Raw genomic sequence first — 26,001 nt, 5'->3', positions numbered from 1 at the left:
TCAGTGCGACCCTGTGCTGCAGACCATCACGTGCTCTAGTGGGCTTACGAGGCGACAGCAGGAGGTGGCACATTAGGTCTGGTGAAGGATCAAAGTACAAATTTAGGGCGGACAGATACTGATCAAAGAGTGCAGGCAAAAATAAAGGGGTGACTCTGAGAAGGCCCACTAATGTCCAGTTCTCTTTCTCTGGCCTCCTTTGACCGGCTAACCTCGGAGCAGCTGTTTTTACTATGCCCACCGTAGGAATAAGTACAGAAATGACTGCGACTCAGGGGCCATCATACAGAAAGATCATCTGAAGCTGGTCTTGCCTCAGAAAAGGAGAAGCGAGGAAGAGCGTGAGGGTGTCCACCGGGAAGGCCGTGGAAACACTGAGCTGAGAACGAACGGCAGCAGAACGCAGGACTCAGTATAGTGGAAAGTTCCTCTCTGGCTGCCCTCTCCACGTGTCTTCTCCTCCCCTGCTTTTACCTCTCACCACACACTGGCCAAGAGAAACCTTGTAGGGAAAGGTGGCAGCGTGACCCCTGGGCACTCCAGGCAGGCTTCCTGCTCTGGGGGAACTCAGGAGCTGAAAGGAGAAGCCCTGGGGGCTATGGACAGGGGCAGGGAGGGCAGAGGACAAAGCACCCTTGTCTGAGGGTGGAGGTTCCATTCTGCTTCCCATTTTCCTGGCCGGAGAGTCTAATCTTTCCCTACCCCAGGAAAAATCTGATCTGTCAGCACACTGAACATAGCAGGAGTACTAAGAGTGCAGGTGATGGAAATGGGCTGCTGAACACAGAGGAATCTACGTCTAGGATTCAGGGCTGTAGGGCGTCTGAGGGGGACGGAGGGAGGAGAAGGGTGGGACTTCAAATTCCCTAAGGAAGGTGGCTTCTAGCTTCTCTAATTTCCCTTGTCTCTTCCAGTCACTGTCAGGAGACGGGATATAGTCCCGAAAGCCAGGCAGCTGTCATTACTAAAAGATTTGAAAGTGCTTCAAATGCATGGATAAATGTGATGTGCTTAAGAGAAGGATCTGCTTGCCAGATCCTGCCACATTCACAAAGCAGGTTTTCAGCTGCGAGCCAGGGCACGGAATGGCCAGGACAGTCTGCCTAGAACGGTACTGGAACGTGGTGTTTCAACCAACCACAGTGTCAATTTCCCAGAACAACTCTGAGGACAGAGGCTATCTTGTGGCTGGGACGATACGTGCTATATTTATGTGTGGAGATGATGGAATAGAGTTAAAAGGCTTTGCAGGTTATCAGTCAAACTAAAAAAATCTTGTTTTAAAACCTCATAGGCATCATCTTTTTTTTTTTTTTCCCCCTATCCTGACCTTCCATCCATCCATTCATGTGCTTACACGTCTTGAAAGTCTACTATGGGGCAGACACTGCTGGGCACTGGGAATATCGAAAGGAGCTCCTGTCCCCTCAGAGCTGCTGTGAATTCCAGACTCAGGGACGGGGGCTTTAAGAGAGATGCACCGTGTGTCGTGGGAGCAGGCAGACAGGGCAAGTCGTTTGGTATGGACATGAGGAAAGCTACATTGAGGAGGTGATGTCTGGGTTGGGCTTTGCAGGATTCTGAGGCAGACAGTGAAGCCGAGAAGAGCAACTCACACCAGAGGGACAGCTCAGTGTGAGGTCTGGGGGTGGCAAGAGAGAAACCGTGTCAGGTCATGTCGCTCTCCCACTCAAGCCCCTCAGTGACCCACTAACAACGCAAACTAAAGTCCTCACAATGACCTAGGAAGGCCCTATCTGATCTCCCCAGGGCCTCTCAGACCTCCTGTTCCCTCTGTTCCACCCACACTGGCCTTCCCTGCTGTTTTCAGGGCCCGCCCTCCTCGAGGTCACCCTCCCAGTGAGGTCCTCCCTTGCCACTTTCCATCCCCTTCCCAGTTTTACTCTTCTCCCTGCCGGTTACCACCAGCCAATACAGAATAGAGTTTGCTTATTATCTTTGTTTATTGTCTGTCTCTTACAAGAAGAGTAAACGCTTATGAGGGCTTATGAGGGCGCAAGTTTTTGTCTGCTGGTTCAGCGCATATGGTAGGTGCTCAATAAATATTTGTGGAATGACTCATGACGTCCCCTCCCCCCATCCCCCTCAGGGAAATAGTTATTAAGGGCCATGCAAACTTAAGGCTTCTGGAATTTATCTGGAAGGAGAAGGGAAGCCACAGACGTTTTTAACCAGGAGAGCAAGAGAGCTGGGTCTCTGTTTCTGGGATAACATCCCTGGTGGTGACAGGGAAAGAATGGGTAAGGGGGCAGGAGAAACTGAGGCAGGAAGTCCCAAGAAGAGGTCACTGCAGAGTGGATGGCCTGACACAGGGCAGTGGAGGTAAAGAGGAAAATAAGGATGTGAGGGAGGGTTTGAAGGTGCCTAACTCTGATTGTATGCATGAACCCCAGAAAACTCCTTTCATGGAAGTATTGTCATTTCTCATGTTCAGCAGCCCATCAGTGCAAAATCCAGTCTAATCTCAACGCAAAGGATGGTTCTGCACCTCAGCTCACGGAAAAGCAAGGCCTGGTATGTGTTCGAGTGCGGCTGCTCCTGGGGAATCCGTAGAGCAGAGCTGTCCTCTGGAACTGTGTGCATCTCTGTGACACGTCTTGGAAGCAACCTTTGGGCGGGTGGAGTGCGTGCAACTCCTTTCCGCTACCTGTCTGTTAATCTCAGTGTCACATTTCAGTACTTTTTTCTTTGGCTCTAGGGCTGTCATTCCATTTGAGATTGTCCTTCTTCCCTTCCTTTTAATCCATTCCTTTTACAGAACTCGCTAACTAACCAGCCGGTCCATGTTTCATTGTCTCCTCTCATGTGGTCACACATCACATGCTCCACTCTAGGCTCCTTCTCTGATTCTTACTTCTGGAACTCCTGTCATGCTGGGCAGAAATGCCGGGAAAGCTTTACGAACCCGTGGGTAAGTCACCTCCCTTCCCTTGACCTCCATCCTCATCTACCAGCCAAAGGCCCTTTCCTCTGTGTGAAGGTAACAGAAGGTCATGCTCAGGTATGAAAGAATTCAGAAAAATACCACCACCTACTGTTCTTGAAAAATGAATTACTTAAAAATAGACTCTAGCCAACTGAGAAATTTTTGCATGGAGATGTCAGGATGGAAGGCATGATGGGCGGGGACTGGGAGTCCGTCCCAGGGTACCCCCAACAGGCACAGGGATTCGGCGTGGTAGAGAAGCAATCCCTGGGCACACACTGACTGGGCCACACCAGCAGTGAGAATGTGGAGGGGAAGATCCTTCCTTTCACAGTGACGTCTGGATGAAGCTTAATGACACTGTGCCTTAGGAATTGTTACCCTTCATTAAGGTAATAGTCCTGTAATTGGAATTCTTCTGTAAAAGCCTCTCCCTCAAGAAGAGTTTCCTCTAAGATCCAGAAGTCCAATTAAATAGGATTATAACTATGTTAAAAAACAAAAACAAGAAGCCCCCATGGCTAGGAACAGGCCTGGGAACAATTTTCTGTGGCTGCTGGCTGTTTGTGCCTAAGACGCAGCTCATGTCGCTCGCCCACTGACACAGCCCACCCCCAACCCCCTGCCCTCTTCTGCGGACCCTCCTGGCCCCAGAGCCTCCCTGTGGCAGCGTATGAGGCCCCCATGACGACGACGACATGTTCTGGCCAGCCTTTCCTGCTGCACATCCAGGCTTCACGCCCCCACCCTCAAATTCCTTCTCCTACAGCTCCTTGAATGAGCTCTGCCCTCCTAGGCCTTGGTGCCTTCCCATATGCCAATCTGTATCCAGGACCTTCTTCCCTCTTCCTTAACTTGCGGAAGAAACTCTGCTTGCCCTTTCCATGAAGCCTCCCAGACACAACCGGCCCTGCTACCTCAGAGAAGCAGGGCGGCTCTCCCAGCAGCTGCTCTGAGTATGTAACTCTGCACAATCCAGTGGACTCAGTTCTCATTGCAAACTCCTTTGCCCCTCACAGGACTCTGAGGGAAAGGCCCCTCTGCAGACACCCAAATCACATGTCTCTGACCCCATTATCAGAATTAAGATTCGAGGCCCACAGGAGGTAAATTCAAGTAATTCATCCCATGAGGATGATTCCCTGATAATAAATAAGTATCAGAAAACACTGATTTCTTCCTGGACGTGGTGCATATTTTATCTATGTGACTGTAAATCCCACGAGTGCAGGAACTAAATTTATTTGCTCATTGTTCTATATCCTCAGCAACCAAAACAGCGCCTAGCTCCAGGAAGCTTTTAATCTGTTTCCTCAGAGTGTGAATGTCTTTTTTTTTTAATTTTTTTTAATTTTTTTATAAACATATAATATATTTTTATCCCCAGGGGTACAGGTCTGTGAATCGCCAGGTTTACACACTTCACAGCACTCACCATAGCACATACCCTCCCCAATGTCCATAATCCCACCCCCCCCCACCCCGTGAATGTCTTATTTGTACTTACTTTCCAGGTAGAGCAAAATGCCCGGCACAGTTCACGCTCACGGACACTGAGCTAAGTGAATCTTAGTCCGAGTTACAAAATGAGGCCATTTTCCTTATGCTAAATCCAAACTTGGGCAAAGCCTCTCCCTCAGAAGCACACACCTGCCTGCCTTCTCTGGGGTCCCAGCCCCTGCCCCTTTGTCTTGGTTTCTGTGTGCAACCCCAACGAACAAAAAGTGGCTTTGTGTCACTGAAAGGAAAGCCTTTGCAGAAACGCAAAACAACATTAACCTTTTCCCCTCCGTGGCATTCCACACACCAGCTGACTGTAAACCTGGAGGGTCCAGGGAGAAATTTGTTCAAAATTCAGGCCCAAAAAAAAAAGTGTCTTCATGTCTTTAAAACCCCCAGACCTGCATTTATTTCCCCCCGAAGAAGCCACTCAAAAATGCCCATGCTGCTCTCCAGGCCCCTCGGGGGCAGCCCTTCCTGCCATGCTGGCTGGCTGCTCGCGGCGCGTCTGCCCACCCATGCATGCGGGGACCAGCCACCACCAGCCCATCAATAAAACTGGCTTCCACCCGCATCGCCAAGCGTCCTGTGCTGGCGCTTCAGGGACAGGGAATTTTGTTCATTTTGTCTCAGTGCCAAGCTGGCTCTCCTAGGAGTCTCAAGGCCATGCCAACCTGAAAAAAGATCCTCTCTCCCTCTCTGCATTCTCCAAAGATGACCAGAAATAATCATAAAAAATGAACAAAGGGATTACACATTAATCTGCCCTCCCTGTCTCCTCTGACTGCAAAGATAGAATTACAAACCCAGGATTTGCAAGAGACATCAGTTCCTCATTAATCTCCACTATCTTTTTTTTTTTTTTTTTAAGCTCCTTTCTTAGGCAGGGAATGAGGAGGAGCTATGTTCTTTCTTCACTCAACAGTAACTGAAAAATATATCCTTAACATTTCAGAAAGCAGATCGCCCACGTGCTATAATATAACCACTGAAGCGTGGAGGTGAAATGGCACGAGTGTCCTTTGCATCAGCATCTGTTGAAATTAATGAATTTAAGGGGGATCATCTTAAGTCTGTGGTTTCTTTGAGAAGCATGAATCTGACAGTCCAGAAAATTTCCAGAGCCTAAGACTCTCCGATTTCTTTACTGTACACTTGCTTTCGTAGGGCATATTTCGACTGCTCGGATGGGCAGTGCGTGGCCTTGAAACCGCGTTTCGCAAGTGCCTCTGCTCTGTCTGGCCATCTGGGGCTGGGGCCTGCAGAGAGAGCAGGTCCTGGCATTTTCCTGCCAGGTTTACTCCATGGGTCAGTGCTACAGTGTAATAAAAAAGCAGTGGGGGCTCTTCTCCTTCTCTTCCCTGCAAGGGTCTGCAAATTCTCTTTGCGTAAAGCCGTGCCAGAACCCTTGTTCCTCCTGGAGCCACAGCTGCGCGCCCCTACCCAGAGAGCACAGGCCCCGCGAACTGGGGTGGGCTGCAGCGCTCGTGCTAGCTGCTGTTTGCACGCATCCCGGCACACCAGGTGCGGCAGCTGCTTGTCTCCATGATGCCCACGGGGGCTCCCAGTTCTGCTTTTCCCTGGCTAAATCCCTGTCCAAGTTCCCCAGACTCACGTTGGGCAGAAAGTTGAGGGTGGAGCTTGGAAGGCAAAGTGGGAAGAGAGCCTCCAATCCGAGGCCCGCCTCGGCTAGGTCCCGCTCTTACCTGGGTACGGCACTCTTCCTTTGGTGACCAGCTCTGTGAGTAAGATTCCAAAAGACCACACGTCAGACTTGATTGTGAACCTCCCATACAGGGCTGCTTCGGGGGCTGTCCACTTAATGGGGAACTTTGCACCTGCAGAAAGAACACGCGGTGGGTGACTCGGCAGGCAGACAGCATGGTCGAGGGGATGGGGACGGGGGAGGAGCGCTAGAAAGTTCAAAAAGGAGGTGGGGAAGGCTGCAAAGAAGAATGGACTTCAGTCGAACAGCTGTGGGGTCTAGTCTTGGCTCTGGTGCCTTAAGCGAGCTCGTCAAATTTTATTTTTCCCATCAAAAGGTTGATGTTCAAAGCCCCTTCAAGTTCTGGCTTCTAGAACTTGAATCTAGGACCACACTGAATGTCACAGGACTGGTCTGGTTGTGGGGCTGGCTTGTGATTTAGGAAACTAGTTTTACATGGTTTTTCTTTTGCTTTGAAATGATGTCATATTCTAATTAATACATAGAGTATTGAATCATAATGCTACTCTCACGAATTTTTTGGTAGAGAAGACCACAGTGTGCTTTTATGAGGTACACAGAAACCATATCCAACTACCATGCTTCTCCCAAAGTGAAGACAATTTGCTGTAGCCCATGTGTTTTGTAGAAATGGGCTCTATTTCCCAAGGCCTTCAAAACCCATGGCAGAGAAATGATTTCGCCTCTGGCTACTTCCCTCTACCTTTTCCCTCATCACTGATAGTGGCCATCTTTACTCCTGGGACAGCTTTTTCTTCTGTATTCTATGATCCCTTGCTTACCTGCCTACCTTTCTGCTACCGGTCAGAGAGCGTACTGTTTTAAAGAGCAGTCTTGCTTCAGTGACTATCTTATGAGTCTGATTTCTCAAGACCAAGCAACAAATTCATGGCCAAGTCAGTAGAATCTTTTCTTTGAAACTTCTCAGATCATTAAAAGAATCCTCTCTCTAATCCAAAAGGGAGGGTGGCGTCCACCCTGCTCTTTATAAGGCTAGATGTGTGTACAGGGAATTAAAATTGATTTCAGCAGCCTGTGTGCTCACATATGAAGCTCAGCGATTATAAAGCAGTTCCAGAAATTTCACTGAACAAACTAAAAGAAAAACATAAGGAATTTTTATTACTGATGTAAACACAATTATATATTTAAAGCATGTTAATTTTCTTAGAACCTCCTAAAAAAAAATCATACAAAGGATGATAGAATCAGAAATTTTTGTAGTATCTTCTACGAAAAGTCATAATATGCAAAAGTGGCAAATAATTAAAATCTTTAAATTAGCACGGTTTTAATAATGAGAGGTATGATAAATTATAGCAATTAGATTTTTGTTTTAAACACAGTACATGATAATGTCTTTAGCAAATCTACCCTGGCATTTTCTGGCAATACAATTTTCCTCTCCATCTCTTTTATGCCAGTGTGAAATGAAATTTAAAAAATCCTACTATTTCATTATGTGGCATCTCACATTTACACTGGAGCAGAGAAGTTATTCTACAGTTTTCTTTTCCTTGTATGCACGGAGTTATTTTTAATTAGCTGTGTTTCTCAAGCATAATTATTTCTATCTTTTCTTAAGTGCTGCATGATTCCACACAAGGCCTGGTATTCTCCGAACAGTCGTTTTGTTTTTAAAGTTTCTTTCAAAGCGTTCTGCTGTGTGAGAACCTACCCTCGAGCATTCTGTTCACGCAGCTTTGGACTCTGAGCTGCTGGGATTAATGTGATAGATTTTCTTCAGTGTCGAGAACAGACTTTGCCCTGGACCAGACCTCAGCTGGAGTTCTCTTATTTTGGAGAATTAAAGGTATATTAAATTCATTCCTATTTAAACTATCTCTTGAGCCAAATGGCTTGGAAATCTATGTCCATCTCGAAAGCAAAAAGAACTTTCTTTTCTCCCCTGTGCAGACACAAATCCTGTAAATAAAATGATGAGCAAAAGGAGCCTTTCTTCCCACTTTGGAATCATTCAACGTTCATGCAGGGGTGTGTGTGTGTGTGTGTGTGTGTGAGTGTGTGCGTTTCTGAAAGGAAACTGTTCAAAATTTGGATAAAGTCATTTTGGATTTTCTGAGAGAAGACTTCATAATCTGAGGTGAACAAAATCCCAAACAAATGTCAATATCTCGGCCCGTTGTGCTAGTCACGTTTATCGTTTTCTCATGACATCATCTGCAACAAGAATTCTAATATGTAAACCTTGAACAAATACATTCAAACGAAGGCTGTAAAAGATCTATGATAGGAAACCATTTGCGGATATGTGCTTTGAGACTTATTAGCAGGAGCTTTCATAAATAAATTTATTTTGTGTTAGTTTTCTTTCTAAAATAAGCAATATATTGCTTTTCGGTAGAAAAAGAAAGAATGCCTTTGTCCAATTTCTCCTACTTCTTTTCAGCCTTGAAACAGCAGCCACTGTTGACAAAAGAAGCTTCTCTAAAGATAACTCATATTTTCCTTCTCATGGCAGAAAAAAGGTTAATAAATTAAAGCAGCGATAATCTGTTAATCATTAACTACGGTTTCAACAAAAGAACTGATGGATGTCCTCTCACTCATCTCATTACCTCTACTTCCCCTTGCCTTGGTTTCCTGCCTCCTGGGGGTACAGATGCAGCTTCAAATGGTTTGTGGCGGGGGTGGAGGGTGGGGTGTGGGGGGGCAGTGGGTTCTCTGTCTACGGCCGGGCAGGTTGCACACTGCAAACCCCAGTCTATGAGAACAGCATCCCTGGGGCTGTCCGGAATACCACCTACACATCCGCACAGGAGTCCCTGCGGGGGACTGTGTGGGTTCTTAGCCTCCAGTGAAGTCAAGATAGCTCAGAAACCTGGAAGGAAGGATCTCCTGGGTGTAAACACTGCCTTTCCTTTGAAATTAAAGTTCTGCCCCCTCATGTTTTTTTCAAGTTATCATGACAGGCAGTGAAAGTCAGGATCAAAGTTGTCTCCTAGGCAGTATGGATTTGTAGAGAAAAGGAGACAGGGTCCAGAGGCCTCTCTTACAATGAACTTGGCCCTACTGTGTAACCAGCCGATTTGCAATTCTTGAAATTCTCTGGTTTGGGAGCAGGATTCAGAGGCCAACGCAATTTCCCCTCCTTTGCATCTTATCAGGGGAAACGTAGCCAAACACAGATTATCTGCAGGTAGCATAATCTGTGTCTCTGGTGTCATGGGCTTTGGAGGACACAGGAACTCAGTGAACTTGTTCGGTGTTTGGATAACCCAAAAATAAAGAGATTTTCATCACTCTAGTGTTGATTTCTGACTAAGTTACTTTGATAGTTCAGGGTTCTTTGACGCCAACAGACAGAGGCCGTACATGATACATGTGCACTTAACGCACAGACTTGAAAGCTCTTTCCACTGTTTTCCAGGCAGCGTCTGTAGATTTTGGACTTGCCGGGGGAAAGGCCTTGCAGAAAGCCTGACTCGGTGCTGTCACGGAGACCCAGTCCCTGAATCACCATCTGGACTTGCATCATTTACCTTCCTGTAATCCTAGTGAGGGCCAGCGAGACCAAGGCCGAGCCATTTTCTGTAGAGAGTAAACAGGCCGGTGTTTTAGATAATAATCCGTCACCGACATCTCCATTGTGTTTCTCTAGGTTCCATTGAGAAGTGAACTAGTGAACTCAGTTGTCATGAGCTCTGTGTGACATGGGGGAGGGTACTCCCTCTCTTGGCTCCAACCGCTCTCCTGACTCCCGTGTCACCTGTGTTTGGTCACCCGATGGGCCCTCCCTCCTGAATTTCTGATCTGTATAATCGAGTCTCTGCTCTCCGTCTCTGCTGGGAGGCCTCAACGGGCCTCACAGACACAACATCCGAAATTTACCTTCCTCAGAATTCTGCTTGTTTCTCACCGTTTGTTGCCTTGTAAACTGCCCAGCTGACGCGACCAGAATGCCGAGAATCCTTATCTGGGTGCTGGGTCTAACCGCCCATCCCCATCCCTCACGAGGCAGTGCATGGCCTGCCCAGGGAAGGAGCTCAGTCCACCTTCCCCGTGTTACCTTTGGCCCCCGCTGCTTTATCACCCTCCAGGCTGAGTCCACTTCACCGTGAATGTGTCTGGGCACTACCCTCACTCCAGTCCTTACTCGCCCGTCCCCTGCCTGCACTCCTGCAAGGGCCTTCCGGCTGGGCGCACGCGCACAGTCTGGTCCCTCCTCCCTACTGCTCCAGCCGTTTCCTGTTACCGCCCCCACCCCATCCCATTGCCCTTCTGGATTGTTCCCACCTGCTGCAGGGCCATAGGGCAGGCTGTTCCCTTTGCTGAAGTCCCTACCCCACGGCTAACTCCTGCTCCTTTGCTCTTAGCCTAAATGTTATTTGCACGGGCAGCCTTCGCTTGATCACTAGGACCGGGGCTCGTCCCTAGCGCTGTGCCCCCAGAGCCTCTGGTTCTTTGGGGCCACTACTATTCAAGGGCAGATGAATACATCAGTTGTTTGAAGCATGCCTCTCTCAAGAGACAGAGACTGTCCTCGAGGGCAGGAGCATGTCTTTCTGGACGGCCACCTTATCTCCAGTACGGAGACCAGTGCCTGGTGCACAGAAGAAACCGGAGAAAGCTGTGTTGAATGACAGAGGAACTGGACAGCTGCTTCGCCCTTCCAGGGAGAACCACCACAGCCCCTCAGGAGGCTTGTTATTAGTTCCCTGCTCTCCAGCGGGTCCTCTCCTTGTCCTCAGTGACCATTGTCACTGTCTGCTACCATCTGGATGCACTCATAAGGCTCTCAGCAGCGCCGACTACTGTAGAAGAACATCTGTCACACACGCCACTTAGAAACACCGGGAAAACCCTGTGTTTTTCCTGCCAAATGAAGTGTGGAGTGAATCCAAGGTGGAAGGAGCCCCAGACTTTGCTCGGTGAGGAGTGGGGGGCCTAGATCCCTAGAGCAGTAGCTGGGGAGGGGCTTATCTCAGCAGAAAACCTAGGTAGCCAGAGGCCTGGGGAGTGTTCACAGCAAAACAAAGTGGAAAATCCTTTTCTGAATAGAAGTAGATGAAACAGGTAACTGGAGGCCAAGCACTCATGCCTCCCCCCACCCCACCCCCAGGCCCCATCTTTCTCCGGTAGAATAAGGTTAACAGTCATCCAGGCTTTCGGGACGGGAAAAGAGGGCTGTGAATATATCCAGTTGTCAATGTTTGCGCACACAGCAGCATCAAGCCCCCACTTCCCTGGTGGTTTTGTTCTCTGTCGTTTCCTACCGTCAGTTTTTCTGGGTTTTCCCCTCGTGCCTGGCCCCATACCTGGTGCTAGGGACGCAGCAGTGAGCGCAACCCCTGGCTCTCATGGAGCTTGCAGCTCAGACTGGGACGGAGAGAAAACAGATGACGGCCATTATACATACCAGGCAGTGACAGATGCTGTAAAGAAGAATGAAACGGGCTACAAGGACAGATTTTTACGGGGCTTTGCAAGCCCCACTAGAGTCTTTGGATCCTATCCTAAGTGTGATGGGAAGCCACTGGGGCTTGCGAGCAGAACAGGATGACATCCCACCTCATTCTTTCTCCTTGTCTTTCAAGTGTGGAAGATGACATATCGTTACCTTGAGAACGATTTATGATGAGAAAGAACGTGTAAAGCATTTTGACTTTTCAACACTCTTGAGAAGCATCATGACATTTCAAGACCCATGGGTGACTCTTAGCAACGAGCATTGGGTAGATTATGCTTCTGCTGTCACTCCTGACGTCATGTTTGTTTAACTCGTGGACCTAGTCACATTTGTGCTACTTTAGCACACTGTTCAGTATGAATAATACTAATAATCTCAGTAACAAAGGGGTAAAACTTAGCATACTCTAACACTTTGCAAAGCTCAAGCATTTCTATGAGAAATGAATTAATTATCTTCTCTGAGTTTATTCTTCCCTGATGTCCTTCCTTCCTTTCCAGCCTTTCTTGTGTCTCTGCTTTAGGCTCTTCTCCATCCTTCACTTGATAATCGCGAGTGTCTGAGAGGCTCCAGTGCTGGGACACTTTACTCTCTACTTACTCCCCTGGGAGATACACCTTCTCTCAGGACTACCCCTGCCTATCATCTCCATGTGAATAGGCCTGGAAACACTACACAGACTCTGTTTCTCCTCCGAGAAAGTCCCAGTTCTTGATTTGCCTCTAGGGTGTCCCACCCTTATCTCAAATGTGGCAACTATGAATCTAAATTCATTATTTTACTAAGTCATCTTACTATGAATAAGACATTATGAAGGAGATTCTTGTACTAGGTGGAAAATGTTACAAAATGACAGATGACTTAAATGACTAAATCACTTAAAAAGCTTATTCTCACTTGAATATTTTAGGATGCAAATGGAGTACTTTTTTTTTTTTTAAATATCCCTTTTCTGGGGGTCAGATCATCATTCTGCCAGGTTTCAAAGTGGGGAAAGCGGCTGGAACTTCTCCCTCTCCTCAAACCTCCAAGCCAATCCACCAGCAAGGTTTCTTTTCTCCCTCTCTCTCTTTTTTTAAGTAATCTCTGTGCCCAAAGTGCGGCTCAAGCTCATGACCCTGAGATCAAGAGTCACATGCTCTACTGACTGAGCAGGCCAGGCTCCCCATATCACCAAGGCTTCCTGTTTTTCTCTTTGACATGTCTCTCCCATTTGCCCTTTCTTGTTTAAGCTCTTTGCGGAAACTTGTCTTGGGTCCTTGTCCCCCTGATCAGTCCTCCTGTCTCGGTTCCTGGATTGTGCCCTGCCTTCGGCTCACTGTCCTTCCAACAGGTCACTTAAACCTCAGCTCTCCAATGCTCCCCTCACCAACTGCACAGTGGGCCCCCCACTGCCTCAAGGCAAAATCCCCGGCCTTGTTTTCACACCTACGTATCTAATAAGCTTCAGCTCTTGCAACCCCAAACACATCTTCTCCTCTGGTCTGCTTTTCCAGAACCTGTACCCTGCCCTTGGTGTAGCCAGCCCTGCTTCTTCTTAGCTTGTTCTAAACATCTTCTTTCCTTCCACCTGCTCAGCGGAAGCCTACTCATCTCAAGTCCACCTTCCTCACGAAGTCATCTGTGATTACTTCAGCCTTCATTGATCCCTCCAATGCACTCGGAGCCAATCTTATAAATCATAGTTTAACGCTTGACAGTAGTAGCCATAACAATAGCTACATACATACTGAGCGCTGGCTCAGTGTGAGGCATCATGCTAAGTACTTTCCACGCAGGAGGCAGATGCCAGTAATAGTCCTGTCCTCCACATGAGAACAGTGAACACAGAGAGGGAAAATGATAGGCCAAAGAACATGTGGCAATGGTGGAACTGGGATTTGAACCAAGAGCTTCAACGCCATATCCCTTGCTGCTGTGCCCAGTCCCCAACATGTCTTTCTGCTAGTTCTGCTGGCATTATTTTTTATCTTCTTCTTCTTTTTTTTTTTTAAAGATTTTATTTATTTATTTGACAGACAGAGACACAAGCAGTTAGAGAAGCAGGCAGAGAGGCTGATGTGGGGCTCGATCCAGGACCCTGGGATCATGGCCTGAGCCGAAGGCAAAGGCTTTAACCCACTGAGCCATCCAGGTGCCCCTATTTTTTATCTTCTTAAGTAGAATGTACATCCTTTGAGGTTGGAGACCATGTTCTGTACTTCTCTTCCTTGACAGTACCCTGCCTAAAGCTGCTTAAAGAGCAGCTGCTCCCCAAATCTTTAACTGGCTAATGGCAACTCGTCCTAGCCATTTGTCCAACACTGTGATGGCCAAACTCTCTTCCTTTACACAGATTTAATCAAACCAGAAGAAGGAAAGAGTGAACACACAGCAGTGTAATGAACTAATAATTATTTTCACTGTTAGTGTTTTAGGAATAAAATCATCGCTACCATACTCTGGGATGGTCTGACAGAATGTTCTTGGTTTTTAAGTGAAAACAGGAAGACCAGTTAAATTCATTAAGTCAGGACGGTTCATCCCAATCCCCAGGATCCATTCCAGTTAATGGAGGTCCTATATCCCTAGTGGCCAGGCAAGCTGTTTTCTTTGCTTCAAGTGGAAACAGTTCTCATTTGATTTGGTTACTCACCACACTTCATGCATCTTCATGTATTAAGATGATGGCAATGACATGGGAGATAGTCAAATGAAAATGGCTGAGACTTCCACTCCCACATCTACCTCCTGCACTGTGCATGTGAGGTGGCCAGGAATCAAGGAGAAAATGCTCTTAAGTGACAGTGCAAAGGGACCCACCCCGTGGGCTGTGCTGTGATTGAGGGCTCATTTGTGAAGGCCCAGGATGGCCACTGACGAAAGGAGCTCTCCGAGTCAGCAGATCTGGGCTTGCACATTCGATTTGCCGGGTGGCCACTTAAAACCTCCCCCAGCCTCAGTCTCCGTGTCTGTAAACTGAGACGATGATACCCTCATGAGCTTGTGGTGAGAATTATAAATAATGTAAGGGGTTCAGCACAGCCTCTGGCACCTTGTGACAGCTGCATAAATGCCAAGCATTATTCTATTTGGACAGTAATGCAAAGGCACTGAGTTGAGGCAGGTTAGCCAAGGCTCTCCAAACTTTGAGAGCGGGAAGGAGCATGAAGAAAACCCAGTGAGCTCATCCCTCAATTACTGACAGCTTACAGAACATCCTGTTAGCCCCAGGCACAGGGGGAGGGCCTCCTGAGAAAACCAAGTGTGGGTGCACTTCCTGCCATAAGCCTTTCCAGGCAGGCAGGGAGACAGAGCTCACAGGCAAACCCAATAGACAGGTAAATAGATGGCGGCACTGACTTTAGGAAAAAAAGGGGCTCAGGAGAGAGGAAAAGAGAACATGCACGGGGAGTGAGGGCTCTGGATAGAGGTGGCCACACTGGAATGCCGCAGTGTGACCCTGTAGTTCTCCTGGGAGGGGCTCAGCCTGGAGGCCAGGACAGGCCTGGGGGGTGCGGGGTAGGGAGGTTGGGTAGCCAGTTCACATCATTGGGGGTGGGGCCAGCTCACATTATTGGCTCTTGGAGAGCTGGGCTGTCAAACCTTTTTTTCCTCCCCTGTGACCAGGCCAATTCCATAGTCCTGTCTCAGAAACCATCCCTTCTGGCTAAAAAACTGGGCCAAGGTGGAGGAGGCAAAGCCAGCGTGGAATAAAAGCAGCCAAATCCTTCCTACAGAGACTACAGTGGTGCCCTGATAGCATTTTCAAGGGGGGAAGGCATTCGCCTCAACAAAAGATGCTGTTTTTCTGAATTAAAGATCCATCCGGGGTCCCCTTTAATTAGAAAGCCACAAACTCTGTGAATTATTACATCTAAAATTAAATAATGTGCAGTGCTTTGACTTTCAAGTTACCCTGTGGAATAAAGGGAAAGAAATCGCACACCAGGCCAACAACAGGAAGCTGACTGCGTTGGCTGGGAGGGGTGACAAGGCAGGACCGGGACGGGATATCCTGTAGAAGCGGCAAAATCAAAGCTGACCTGACCTGGAACTCTGTGGTTATTCAAACAAAACAATGATTTCAAACCCAATAAAACCATGCAAAGCAAAACCCAGATTTTTCACACTAGGCCAAAGGAATGACTTTCGAATTTCCCAAACATGTCTGGAGTAATACAACTGTGTGTTTTCCAGTTGTTCCTGGTGACGCGTTCTGTTGAAATTTCTACTTTTAAGTTCGTAGGATTTTAGCACCATGTTTTAAAAGTAAAGGAGAGGTACAGGGTGCAATGAAGTCACGAGATGTTTCATCTGAAATGTATCATGGTGAGCCGGGATCTGAGAAGGAAGGAAGGAGGCAATGAGGAGGAGGAGGAGGAGGAGGAGTGCTGTCCCATCGGGGATGTGGGTGGAGGAGGAACAAGTTCGGCCAAGGAAGAGAAGAACCAAGGGCCAGCGGCAGGGCCTGGACATACTACACAGGCAAGGACCGACGAGCAAGGCGCGGATCCAAAGTCTGGCATGGCTGACTCCCTGGCAGGAATGCTCAGGCTGAGAGGGGTGAGGAAAGTCTCAAGGGAGGCCCAGAATGGAGGACCAGATGGAGAAGGGTGCAAGGTCCACCGGTGGGTGTTGAACACCGAATCAGAATGCCCAGCCGCCAGGGAGAACGGGGGATGAGACCGCAGCCAGGGCGCTAGGCCTGGCGTCCTGGAGCTGAGGAAGGGCAGGCAGGAGGTGAGCAGGGAAGGGCAGCGCAGCCTCATGGGGAGGAGACCAGAAAGCCAGCTGGGACACTTCTGCAATCCGTGGGGGAGCCAGCAGGTGATGGGAGGCTGCTCTGGCAGCTTGTCTTCCCACCACCCTTCCCAGTGGTGACCACGGGCAACCCAAGAGAACTCTCCCCTGCAGCATAAAAGACCAGAACGCACTAGCATCTCCTGAAATCATGGATATTGGTCCCCTTCCTTTCAGGAAGGAAATCTAAGAACCACCCAGACGACTTTGCTTATAGACTGCACTGGCGGGGGTTTAAGTGGTTCTCTTGGGTGGAAGTGGGTAAAGGAGGAATCTTGCTAGCTATTCTGGAACTATTCTAGAACCAAGGACCCTTTCAGCTTTCCAAGAGCCAAAAGAGGAGCAAAATCAGAATAAAGATTCTGATTCACAGCCCCAGTCAGACGGACACTACCTTTGCAGACTTTCATCCAGAATAACAGACAAGAAAGCGGTGTGTCGGGCTTTCTAGCCGTGTGGATACTGCTGTTCAGGGTGGTGGGGACTCAGACCTAAATAGTAAATGGGTGTCTGGCGATGCAGCTTAACTCAGAAGGGGCAGCAGGCCTGGTTTAGACTGACATCATGCCGCAAAGTATGCTGGGTGGAAAGGACAAGCACTGGGGTTGGGGAACTGCGAGGGAACAGCTGGTGGTCATATTGAGGCTTTGGTGGGAGTCAGCAAGAAATCAAAGGAAGAGAGGATATGCAGAAGACAATAACCACATTGGGGCTGCCTTTTCCAACTGCTCCCACACACTGCCTGTGCCACGGGGGAGACCAGCCTGATGCTGCTGTGTGCCTGCCTTCAGCGACAAGAAATGGAGGCTTCCAAATGGGGGCAGTTTTCATCAGCACTGCCTGCCCCTGATTATCCAGATGATGCAAATGAAGGAGTTCCTTCTGCCAGCAGAGCAAGACGAGGAAGCCAAGTGACAGTTTTGATGTTTGATGGCAGTCTGCAGTTCCTATTTACACACTTTAAAATCACAGAGGGTGACCATCTGCTTCCTTCTTGCTGATTACTAAGAAACATGGGAGGCACAGACCAAGGACATGCTCTTGACCATTCAGAAACAACCGCCAAATTGCTCTGCCCAAGACAGCACAAAGGAGAAAGACACCCACACGGAGCAGAGCACGTGACTGCCCAGTGCAGCTAAAGAGGAAAGCTATTCAGAGGAGCGGGCTGTCAGGGATCAGGGCTTACAGCGGTCCCATCTGTTTCCCCTGGGCTGTCAGGGTGTGGAAGGAGTGAGTCCACCTCCTTCCTGTAGTTCTAATCTTAAAAGAGAGCTGGGGTAGGCAGGGGTGAGGTAGTCTGTCTCTTTCTTTTCACTGTGATCTCTGGCTTTCCGCGTGTTCTTTCTGTGCGGAAAATGGATGGTGTGCACAATTCATCTCGCTTTCCCGGGCAGAATGACCCACACTCCCTGGCGGTCAACCCGGCCCCCGAAGCTCCAGGGTGGCTCGGCAGATAAACAAAGCATCCCTTTGGAAAGGCCACGGAAGCCCGGGGCGGGAAACCGCAGAATACCAATGAAGGTGCTTTTCTGCCTAGTGACGGAAGTGTCCAAACTGGGGACCGGGGAGGCCGGATCAGAACCAGGCTCGGTTCTGGCATGCACCCCACGAGCTCAGCGGGAGGGCTGGCTTCCACCGGGCTGAGGGCAGGTCGGGCTGAGGGCAAGTCGTTCTGCCCCCGGAGGTTCCCCAGGCTCTCACCAGACAGCCCCTCGGGGCAGACTGTAAACTCTGGGGGCTGGAGGGTCAGTCCAAACAAACAAGTTTCCTGCTCTGTCCTTAAAACAATGGCTGCTTTGGAAAGGGTTTGCTTTTTGTCAAAGGATGGTTTGCTTCTCTAGTATGGAAAGAATTAGATTAAGTCCAATGATTAAAAGGGTTCCCTTCCTACCTCCCCTTCCCTGACATTTGCTGTTCAGGTCACAGCACACTGTGTGGGAATTGCAATGCTGTTGTTGACAGAGAATAAGAAACGCATGTGCTGACAGGGGCAGAGGGAGGGCATCTCAGGGCGAGATCAGCCTTGATGTGCCACTGGATTACAGGGGCCTTGGATGAGGCTGATTAATAATTCTGTAGAAGCCCTTGAGCTGGAAAGCTGGCGTTCTGAGTCTGATAATCCTCAGTCATTGTAATACAAAGGAAGGACAGAAATTGAATTCACAGTTCTGAATTGCTGAAATTCAGAATTTGAAAGAAACAGGGATAGCTTCTTCCTGACTGTGTTTGTCAACCTAGCTGCCTCCTTGTTTGTGTTAAATGGCTACTGTGCTTTTTGAATCCAAAATCTGATTATATTTAATTAGTACAGGCATCTGGGATTTCTAATACACAAAGAGTTATTAAAGTAACAAATCTTTCTAAAATATGTTCACCATGAAAGAATGTGTTAATTTATGCAGTAACAATTTTTTAACATGAAATAATTAACATGAAAACTGCAACAATTATGAATTCTTCGCAGTCTAATTTATACGTGAATTTTCCTCCAGATACTAATCTATTCAACCTAAATCTGCAATACTGGGAGTGTTTGAACAGACGCATTTTTCTTCTTCTATTTAATACACAAGCCTAAACTCACAGCAGGTCTTATATAAAGTCACGGAAACCCCGGTTTCTACACACATTCCCAAGATCCAAAGATTAAATTGCCTTGACATTTACTTCCCCAACAACAAGCCGATCATTAACTTAGACCTTAAAAAAAAAAGCCAACCAACACACAGAGCGACTCTTATGTTTCTGTCTTTGTGATGATTCAGATCAGGAGAGGAGAGGGTTAAATAGGCAAATTGGCAGGTGACCTGGCTGGGAGCTGTTAGGGACAGACCAAGGGGCTTGTGTGTGTGTGTGTGTGTGTGTGTGTGTGTGTGTGTGTGTAAGCGTGTATGGGAGGGGCAAGGAGGAAGGAGGAAGGGAGGGAAGGAGAGACGGCGTGTGAGAGACACACAAGCAGCTTGATCAACCCACTGGATCAGTAGTAGTGCTATTACTATCACTACTACTATGACTATACAGCTATCAGCTCAGTATTTGCTGTGTATTAAGTGCTTTACAGACACTCCCAGGAAAGCCATCCAACAATTCTGTGATGTAGATAACTATTATTATCCCTGTTGTCGGAGGAGGGAAGGAAGGCTCAGAGAGGTTAAGAAACTTGTCCAGGGGCGCCTGGGTGGCTCAGTGGGTTAAAGCCTCTGCCTTCGGCTCGGGTCATGGTTCCAGGGTCCTGGGATCGAGCCCCGCTTCGGGCTCTCTGCTCGGCAGAGAGCCTGCTTCCTCCTCTCTCTCTCTCTCTCTCTCTGCTTCTCTGCCTATTTGTGATCTGTCTGTTAAAATAAATCAATAAAATCTTAAAAAAAAAAAAAAAAAGAAACTTGTCCAGGGTTTATAGCTAATTAGCAGCGATGTTAAGATTCACACCAAGATCATCAGATTTCATGTGTCTTAACCAATTCTTAACCATTCCAGAGAGAGAGACAGAGTGTGTGTGTGTGTGTGTGCGTGTGTGAGTGTGCACGCGCGTGTAGCTGAGTGGGGTCTGGCTATCCAGAACGATGTGACACTAAGTGCTGCTGGGAGCAGTGGGAAGGAGTGATGAACACCGACAGCTTCTTCTCTGACCTTCCCAATCACCTGAAAGGTGACCAGTACCAACCCTCGTCCAAGGGTGAGAGAGCTGAGGCTCCCAGAGGTGAGAGATTCTGCAAAGTCCATGAGCAGGAAGTGGCAGAGCCAGGATTTGAAATCAGACCTCCTAGGTCCAAAGCTCCTGTGCTTCCCATTACCCCAAAGACAGTCTCACTGCGTGCAGGGGGTGCTGCTGTAGCAAACCGTCCTCACGGTATCCGATGCCCGGAGAGAGCTGTGCCCAGTGCCCAGGGCACAGGAGAGCACGCCTGGGAAGAGTGAGTAGATGTGACAGTGATTTGGGATGTTTTCACTGCCGTAAACAGATATCTGTTAAACACCTACTAGGTGCTCTGTGCTGATCTTCAGGCCAAATGCTCTAGAGAAGCAGCGAGACTGGGTCCGCAGACACTTGGGAGAATTGCTCCAACAGTGCCCGTGCACATGCGTGTGTGCTCGCGCATGTGCGTGCACAACCATCAGGGGCACTGCTGAGAATGCCCCACCAGACGCCCAGCTGGCAAAAGAAATAAAGGAAAAGCGACCCAGGCGGCCTGGAGGCAGGGGCGGTTCTCAGCAGAGAAGGCAAGTGCGAGAAAAAGCAAAGTCTGCTGGCATCTCTGGTTGGCTGTGTCAGGTTGGAGGGGCCCTCGGGGCAGGCAGGTAATACAGAGCCGTGGCTGCGCAGACAAACTGACTGCCCAAACGGTCCTGCCCAGAAAATCATCAACTAGTTTTGTTTTTTTCCTCTTTGAAAAGACTGACTCTTCTTTACTGATTAGCTGGCTTTTTTTTTTTTTAAACATTTTGTTTTTAGGTAAGAAAGATACTTTTCAAGGACAATATACATCAAACACAAAAACTTCAGGTCTGTAGGAATGGTTTTTATATTCCACAACCCTCAAAGAGCTTTTACAGACGGCTCGTGTAGTCCTGCACTAATTATGTGAGGTAATTATTTTCATGTCTCCATTTCCCAGATGCTATAACTGAGGCTTACAAAGGTCAAGTGATTTGTAAGTGATACAGTTAGTTTGAACCCAGGCCTTGTAACTTAGAATCCTAGGCTGCGCAGTCTTACTGGTCCTGTGCGCAGCCTGGAGGGAGGTACACGACCAGCAAATAACACAGTAACCCTGTATTAGACCTTCAAAGATATGCCCACAAAGTCCGTGGGCAGTATCTACAAATGCTAATGAGGTCTGTAGGACTAATGGTTCTATTTATTTATTTATTTTTCCAAAGATTATTTGAGAGAGAGAGAGCGAGTGTGCATGCGCAGGCACAAGCAGGGGGAGGGGCAGAAGGAGAGGAAGAAGCAGACTCCCCGCTGAGCAGGAGCCCTATGCGGGACCTGGGGATCATGCCCTGAGCCAAAGGCAGATGCTTATCCGACTGAGCCACCCAGGCTCAGTTTTTAAAATTTTTTTAAAAAGATCTATGTATTTATGTGAGAGAGAGAGTGAACATGAGCAGAAGGGGGGGAGGAGAGGGAGGGAGACTCTCAAGCAGACTCTGTGCTGAGCCTCGAGGCCCACACGGGGCTTGATCTCATGAACTTGAGGTGATGACTTGAGCTGAAACCGAGAGTCAGACGTTTAACCGACTGTGCCACCCAAGGGCTCCTAATGGTTCTATTCCTGGGATTATCCAAGAGATAGGAGGACATCTGGCTACCACCATGGCAGCCTAATTCATAATGGCCCCAAATCAGAAAGGCCAGTGGAAGAGAGAAGCGATGCATTTGTAGAGTGGAACACGGCCCAACCACGAAAGGGAAAGAACCGATTCGTGCAGCAACAAGGATGAAGCCCAGAGACGGTGGGGAAGCCAGACTCGGGGGAGTGAGACTCTGGGACTGGTGTTTATGAAGTTGCACTGCCAGCAGAAGGAGCTCTGCTGACAGCAGTGGGGACAGTGGCTGCCCGCTTGGGCGCTACCGGCTGGACGGGGCTGGCGGTGGACTTCTGGGGCGCTGGCAGTGCTCTGTGTCTTCGTCCACAGGCGGTTTCAGAGGCAAACCAATGTGCAAAAACTTCTTGAGTTGGACATTTCAGATTTACTCATTTTATTGTATGTATGTTATGGCTAAATAAAAAATAAGTGTCCACAAAAGCAAGTCGTTTTTATCCACAAGCCAAGTCTACCCGAACTTATTAGGTTTAAATCAAGGACTAGTCAGTGCTGGGCTTCCTGAAAGCTTATGAAGAAGAATATGGAGTCGATCAAGAATTCTCCCTGTTTCCTGTGTGTTTGTGTGAGCTCTGAAGGAACTGATGGTTGGAGGGGCTGGGAGTCTTAGAGAGAAAGGCCTGGTGACAGCCGCTCCTGCTGGTGGTTATGGGAGGAGGTGAGGTGTGGACATGTGACCACAGACAGACAGACAGACAGACAGCAGAACCTCGGGATGCCCACGGCACGGGCAGGGCTGGGGCCGTCTCTGCTGATGCTGGGGTAGGGAGGTGGCTGAGGGTGGACCTCAGGCGATGGTGCAAGTCGAGGGGAGAGGTCAGCGTAAGTGGCGAGGCAGGGAGTGGGGGGAAGGTGCTGGGAGGTAGCACCATGGCAGCGGCACCTGGTGAGGGCTTGGACACTGCACTGGGACGTACCATCACAACTACCTCAAGTTCAGCAAACCCAAAGCCAAACTCACCCTCTTCCTCTGAAAATGAGCTCTTCTTCCCGGACTCCCTTATTTCTGTTGCTGGCAAGTCCATTCTCATGACATGTGCATTTGACTATGTGGACATTATCTTTGCTTCCTCTCTCCCTTTCCAGCACAGTGTCTGAGCCTTTCCATTGGGTCTAGAGTCCATTCTTGCACGTGTTTATTCCCCAAGGACTGTCTTGTACAGGATGACAACAGGAGCATTTATTTACCACCTGCCATGTTCTGGGCACTGTGCTAAGTACTTTGCATGTATTGTTTTTTGTTATCTTGGCAAAAATTAAAGCACGAAGCAGGTAAAATATATTTCCACCTTACAGAGAAGCAAACTGAGGTGTAGAAAAGCTCAATAACTTGGCCAAGGCCCCAGGCAATGGATTTATGTGGCTTTGGCGCCGCTCCTGTGTGTCCCTCTGCACGCTTGCAGACCTCCCCAGTGCAATCTCAGGCTTCCTGAGATCTGTAGCTCCTAGCAAAGTCCCTTTCCCAGACAAGGCATTCAAATAATTAATGCTGGCATCACTCTGACACCCTGATTGGACAGAATTTAGCAATGTGTTTATGACTACAGAAGATCTGCTGTGACGGAGGGAGGCGTACAGGTATTAGAAAGCAATACCAAATAATTTCGAGTTGCCTCTAGAAGGCTGTTGGCAGAGGACCACCCTCACAGGCTCTGACCCTGGTCTTGACCTTCTCCCTGACATGGCTTCTGCTTACAGTCCAGTGGGGTAGGGGGGTGGTAAGAGGAAAGGAACGCAGGAAGGGCTGTTTAACACATGTCCAAATTTCAATTCTACTTGTGCCCTGGGAAATATCACTGGATCCATCCCCGGCAGGGGGAATGGTGACAGACATTTCAGTGTTCCCTTAGATGGGAAACCCACAGCTGTGTTGAAAAACAACTGTCCCTAAATACCTGTGTTTGGCCCTTGCTTCTCAATACCGCCCACACTTCCTTGATCAAGATTGATCCTGGCCGTGGCCTGTGGGTATCATAAAACCCGACTTGAAAATATTAGCCAGCACATGGACCAGCTGTGTGGAGGAGCTGGTTAATCCCAGCAGGAACGTTAGCACGCGGGTCGCATGCCATCTGCAGAGCACACGAGAAGATACACACTGACCGGGCCCTTTCTGCCTCATAAAGAGGCCAGGGCAGGCCAGGCCCTCGGGAGGAATTTTATAAACAGCTGGGTTGTCCCAGAGCTGGAAAATAAAGCTCTTCCAAACTCCCTCACCCGTGCACATCAGAAGCTCCCCCTTAAAGACTTTCCCAGAAAATAAAGGGAAAAAGGGACTCACGTCTAATCTTAGTTTTTAATTTTTATTTTTGCAATGACTGTTTTGATGAGAGGTGGTCAGTACAGCTGACGAGAGCAGAAGCAACAGTGCTGGCCATACCTGGACTCAACTCCTGCCTCGGCCCTTTTTCTAACTGTGACTTTGTACAAGTTACTTAACCCCTGAGTCTATTTCTGTCAGTTCCCTCCACACTCTTCACAGTGACCCCCTCAGGCTGGCTCTCGGTAGGTATCCTGTAAATGCCCCAGCTCCTTCCTCTCCCTCTCCTGCAGGAGACCATTTCTTTTATTCTCCTTGCAAATCCTGGAGCCCCACAGCCTTTGTTTTTCCCCAAGTTCAGTTCTCCACATCATTTACTTCTCCTTACTTATCTCCAGTGTATAGCACAGATGTGAAGATATTTGTGAAAGAGAAAAGGGAAGCAAAAAATGTTTTAAGAGGGATGGGTGGGACTCTCTATTTGGAAGTTAAGCAAAGGAAACACTGTACAAAGGGTGTGAAGCTGATCCTTCAAAAGGTGTCAGGACAGCAGGTGGGACAGTGACGGTGGGGGTGAGGAAGCCACCAGAAGGGGGATGGGGACAGCTGGTCGGAGACGAGGATTGGATGTGATGGCCAGGGCCGAGGGTGGCCAGTGTGGCCCCGCTCCACAGAAGCATGCCGTCAGGGAAATTGGTGAGGGGCTCGCACATGCCTTCCCCTCCGGTGCCAGGCACCCAGGGCCACAGCCAAAGGACCCCACTCCATGAACTAAACCTCCAGCCCTGTCCGCAGTGCCTCTGTCTACATCCTGGGTTTCTGCCCTGCAACCTTCTGGATGGTTCAAGGCCAGAATTTGTTACCACAAATTCTATAGAGTCCAGAGTCTGGGAGAAGGGGAGGGACAGATCCTGGACAGCCCCATCTGGCGCCAGGACTCCACTCATGCAAACAAGGATGCTTTCACGACCGTCTGCTGAGACCGACTCCAATCTCACCCCATCCCGAATCAAATATTCACGTCTCCAAACCTTCACCTGCTCCCCCTCCTCTGGGTCTCTGGGTTGGGACGTGATGGGTTTGCCGCGGGGTGAACTCTCTTTTAGGGCCAGGTCTCAGGCCCTCTCAGCTCGCCTTGACTCAAAATCACATCCACATTTCTCTCTGGACGACCAGCACCAATCACGGCTGCCCGTGTGCCTTTGATTAGGGACATGGCCTGCCATCTGGCTCCGCAGTAGCGTGCGTGTGTGTGTGTGTGTGTGCGCGTGTGCGTGCATGTGTGTGTGTGAGGGCATGCTGGCGGTTTGGGCATTTGGCTCCAGGACAGGAACTGCGAAGTGTTGGGAACATTCAAATAGCCGAGCTGTCTGACCAACATGGGACTGAGCATTTGGACGGTATCTGCTCGAGCCAGGGTCTTCGTTTAAACATTTCCCCCATCACTCGAGACTGCTGAGAATGATGAGGGAAGAACAGGCATGAAATGAAAGAATTTAAGAAGAAAGAAAGGATCAGAATTCCAGGGTGGCCCTTCTAAAACCCAGTAGAGGGGCACCTGGGTGGCTCAGTGGGTTAAGCCTCTGCCTTCAGCTCAGGTCAATGATCCCAGGACCTGGGATTGAGCCCCACATTGGGCTCTCTGCTCAGCAGGGAACCTGCTTCCTCCTCTCTCTCTCTCTCTCTCTCTGCCTCTCTGTCTACTTGTGATCTCGATCTGTCAAATAAATAAAATCTTTAAAAACAAAAAACAAACAAACAAAAAACCCAGTAGAAAGTATTCCCCTGTAATATGTCCTCATCATCGCTCAACCCTGCTCAGAAGGCCTAGGCGTGCTTATGAGCAGCAGCCACGACACCCCCCCCCATCCCCTTCAGACTCGAGCATTACGTTTTACAGGAGGAGGATACATTTGTCTGGCACACTTAATTCCACACACCTACCTGCTGACCGCTGTGTGCAGATCCAGGACGGTAGAAAATACCCTGGGAATTCCCTCCCTGGCACTGGGTGTTCTCAAAGCAGC

The 26,001-nt window shown here is 48.7% G+C and overlaps 1 protein-coding gene across 5 annotated transcripts in view; it reads right to left on the bottom strand.

Annotated features, from left to right (window-relative positions):
• The window catches only part of LOC111158275 (FYN proto-oncogene, Src family tyrosine kinase), a 209,337-nt gene that overhangs the window by 6,095 nt on the left and 177,241 nt on the right, over positions 1-26,001 (bottom strand). For all 5 annotated transcript variants that reach the window (XM_022520200.1, XM_022520199.1, XM_022520203.1 and 2 more), the window contains one exon: positions 6,154-6,285. In XM_022520200.1, the coding sequence (XP_022375908.1) occupies positions 6,154-6,285 (132 nt within the window). The remainder of the gene's footprint in view (positions 1-6,153; positions 6,286-26,001) is intronic.

The sequence above is a fragment of the Enhydra lutris genome, unplaced genomic scaffold, assembly GCF_002288905.1.
Source record: "Enhydra lutris kenyoni isolate GAN:26980312 unplaced genomic scaffold, ASM228890v2 scaffoldscaffold58, whole genome shotgun sequence".
Taxonomy (NCBI): Eukaryota; Metazoa; Chordata; class Mammalia; order Carnivora; family Mustelidae; genus Enhydra; species Enhydra lutris.
This window is presented reverse-complemented; position numbering and strand designations above follow the sequence as displayed.